At 43.6% G+C, this 3,173-nt stretch overlaps 1 protein-coding gene across 1 annotated transcript; it reads right to left on the bottom strand.

Moving 5' to 3' along the window:
- Positions 1 to 1,927: 1,927 nt before the first annotated feature.
- LOC122194160 (cytochrome P450 2H1-like) lies at positions 1,928 to 2,911 on the bottom strand. Its single transcript, XM_042895084.1, has 2 exons — positions 2,622 to 2,911; positions 1,928 to 2,120 (listed from the first exon to the last, which is right to left on the bottom strand). The coding sequence occupies exons 1-2, from the start codon at positions 2,818 to 2,820 to the stop codon at positions 1,939 to 1,941; spliced, it is 381 nt and encodes a 126-aa protein (XP_042751018.1). The 5' UTR covers positions 2,821 to 2,911; the 3' UTR covers positions 1,928 to 1,938.
- Between the last annotated feature and the right edge of the window lie 262 nt (positions 2,912 to 3,173).

Genomic DNA, 3,173 nt, shown 5'->3' on the forward strand with positions numbered 1-3,173 from the left:
TAGTGCCTTTGCTTTCCTGAAGGCCTCTTTTGTTGTAGCAGAGCCTACAGTTTTGTTTTTTGCTTCTGCCTCTGCATTCATTATGCTCAAGTGCCCAACTTGGGAGTGTCTCAGTCATGCTGGAACACATCTGCCGTTTACTGATTAATGTCATATTAACTTAGAATGGTGGCTCAGGCAAGTGCTGCTGCCCTGCTAGGGGAAACAGCTCAAGTGGCTTTTTTATTTATTTCCTGGGGTGTTTCATAGACAAGAAACTCAGGGACCTCTTTAGTGGGCCTGAACCCTGCTGGTTCTGTCCTCTGTTACCACTTGGCCAACTGGCTGACGCTTCCAAAGGTGCTTTCCAGCTCCCTAGCACCTCTTTATACTTCCAGACGTTCTTAAGTTCTGTGAGATGTATCTGGGAATTAATAGCAACAGGGCAAAGAATGAATTAATCAAGGTTAAAGCCACTCTTTGTGTTGCTAAGTGACAAGACTTTGTGTCAAATCTGCCATGGGAAGTCAAGTAGCCCGGCCTCTGCAAATAGTTCTGCAAATAAGATACAATTTTCTGTGTACTGTCCCACCAGAAGTAAGAGCCTTGACAGCACTGAGCGTGAGCAGGCACAGAGAAAGAGCATTATGGCTGCATGGAGAGATAGACTTATTGCCTGTTACTTTCTAAGTAATGTTTTCCAGTTTAGCAGGTGACAAAACATCTGACCCTTAATCTCTCAGGAAGTGCTAATTCCGCTTTGTGTTCGTTAAGGTGAATTCAGTGGAAATGCAAGCAGCCATGGGTTGCACTTGCACTGCTGCTTGTACCACGGCACAGTGAGAAGCCAGGTGAGACTTGTAGGGCACAGCTGTGGTGCTTCTCTGTATGATGGTGGAGTCTTTGGGAGCTACAGCTTCTTTTTATTTATTTATTTATTTTTCTTCTCCCTTTTGCTGCTTGGCACAGGCTGCCTTCTTGTCTGTTCTGCATGGAGGAAAATGTCTGAAACAGGCAGGTTGCCTCCCAAGCCACTTAGCCATGGCAAAGTTGAAGGAAGCACAATGAGCTTTCCTTTTTTTTAAATTTATTTCTTTTCTTCGTTCTGACGAGTCGACATCTAAGAGTTGGTCCAGGTTAGAAATATAAATAAGATAGATGATATTTTTCATGTGTTTTCTTTATTGGTTTGTCTGTCATTCTGTGATATTTTTTTGCTTCGAACTTTTGTAGCACCAAACAAGTAACTCATGGTATTTCAAGGCTATTAACACAGCGAAAGAAATGAACAATTGGCTGCTTACCTACACATTCATTAATGCCCCTGTGGTGACATTTCAAGTGCTGTATTATTCCACATAGCTCAGACTCAGCTCTGTCACTGCAATTACAGTAAGCTATACACTGCAGAGAATGTGATCAATCTGGGAACTGCCAGTCCTACATTTCTTTGTTAGCTCATAGAAACCCTTTACCTGAAGCTCGTCAAGTTTCCTCAGTGATTCTTACATACTTCAAAAAAGTAATGGGGAGATTCAAGCTGCATTCATGGAGATCCCAGCATTATTTCATGCTCTTTTCTCTCAATGAGCAGTGCTTAATTGCACTTTCAATTCTGATAGGCCCAGTAAGTGCAGTCCAGCCAGTTCCCACATGGTTAGTGAGACTGGAGGTTTTCTAGATGGTGTCTTAAAGCCAGAATGCATTTCTTCTAAATGAGTGAAAAGAAATAGTCAAGGCGTGTACCTATTTTGGACAGCATGTGGGAGTCTAAGCTTTGTGGAGGATTGTTTTCTGCTGGAGCATGTCCTTCCAGGATCACATAGAAAAGCATGAAGCTTCTGTCTGTAAAGAATTTAGGAAGTTATCTGAGTGTCTCAGTCACATCAGGGTGGGCAATGACTGTCGTTCAAGAAGAGTTCTGAGGTTGAAGGTGGTTAGACAACTGTCTTCACTTGTCTAACGTGGAATAAATGAGATCTCATAAGGTCGGGGTGCATTTGTCAGTGTGGTGGTTATGGGAGAAGTGTCAACATCCTTGCAATCTACAACGGGCTTCAGAGTATAGTTCTGCAGGATGGATGTTAAAAATAAGAATATCTCCATTCGGGCCAGACCTTCTCCTGCACAGATGCGTTTTCCTGCAAGGAAAGAATGAGGAGAACAGGAGATGATGGTAGAGTACTTTTGCTGGTAACTTATTTTAACCCCTCTGCCGTGAGAGTTCCGACTTCTCAGAGTGGGCATGCAGCACTGCATCCTTCTGGTGGAGGGAATTGAATTAAACTGAGGTCTCAGTGTTCAGAACAGTGTGAGAGTACTGGGTGGGCCAATGCAATTTGAAGGTTTCAGTTTCTCTTGTTCTGTTGCTGCTTTATGGCTAGCTAGGAGAGAGAAGTGGCATGGCTACAAGTCCCACTTCATGCATCTTTTCTTGGAGGATGCATGAGAGGAGCTCTGGTACTTGTTAAGAAAAGGAGGTAAACTGAAATGGTAGTATATGGGGTAGAGCTTAGCTGCCCAGAAGTGACCAGCAGATCTGCAGACATCACTGTTCAGACAGGGATGACAGAGCCACTGAAATGTCTGCAGAGGTTCTGGGAGAGGATAGTCTAGGTCCTGACATAGAAAGAGCTCTTTACCTGTGGAAAATGGCAAGAAGTAGTCACTCTTTCTGAAGGTACCATTTGCATTCAGGAAATGTTCCGGGTCAAATTTTTCTGGATTAGGAAATTCCTTGGAGTCGTGCAGGATGGGAGACAGCAAAGGGAATATCATGGTGTCCTGAATAAGCATAGAGAGGAGAAAGTTAAGTGGAGACATGCCAAAGTGAAGCCCCATCGATCAGTTCCCAGGGCTGAATACATGAAAAGCCCTGCTTTGGTGACTACTGTGTGATCCCAGTAAGCTTCATTGTCTGCCGGAATTAAGTGTTGAAATCCCATGAGAAAAGCTGGTGTAAATGCCAAAATTGCCAGTGGTGGAGTGCTGGGGACATCTAGGAAGCTTTTTTTCACAGCAGCCATTCATATCTAGGAGCCAGCTAGCTACCTTTCCTCATAGTTGCAGTTCATAGAGTAACAACAGTATAACTGTTTGTATTGGAAACAAAAAGTAGGAAAAGACTGGATCATGAAAGGAAGGCTACAACATTGTACAACTCAGTGCATAGCATCACCAGAGAAGGACAACTC

Source organism: Lagopus leucura, unplaced genomic scaffold (assembly GCF_019238085.1).
Source record: "Lagopus leucura isolate 7727_CA_CO unplaced genomic scaffold, USGS_WTPT01 35371-0_obj-0_obj, whole genome shotgun sequence".
Taxonomy (NCBI): domain Eukaryota; kingdom Metazoa; phylum Chordata; class Aves; order Galliformes; family Phasianidae; genus Lagopus; species Lagopus leucura.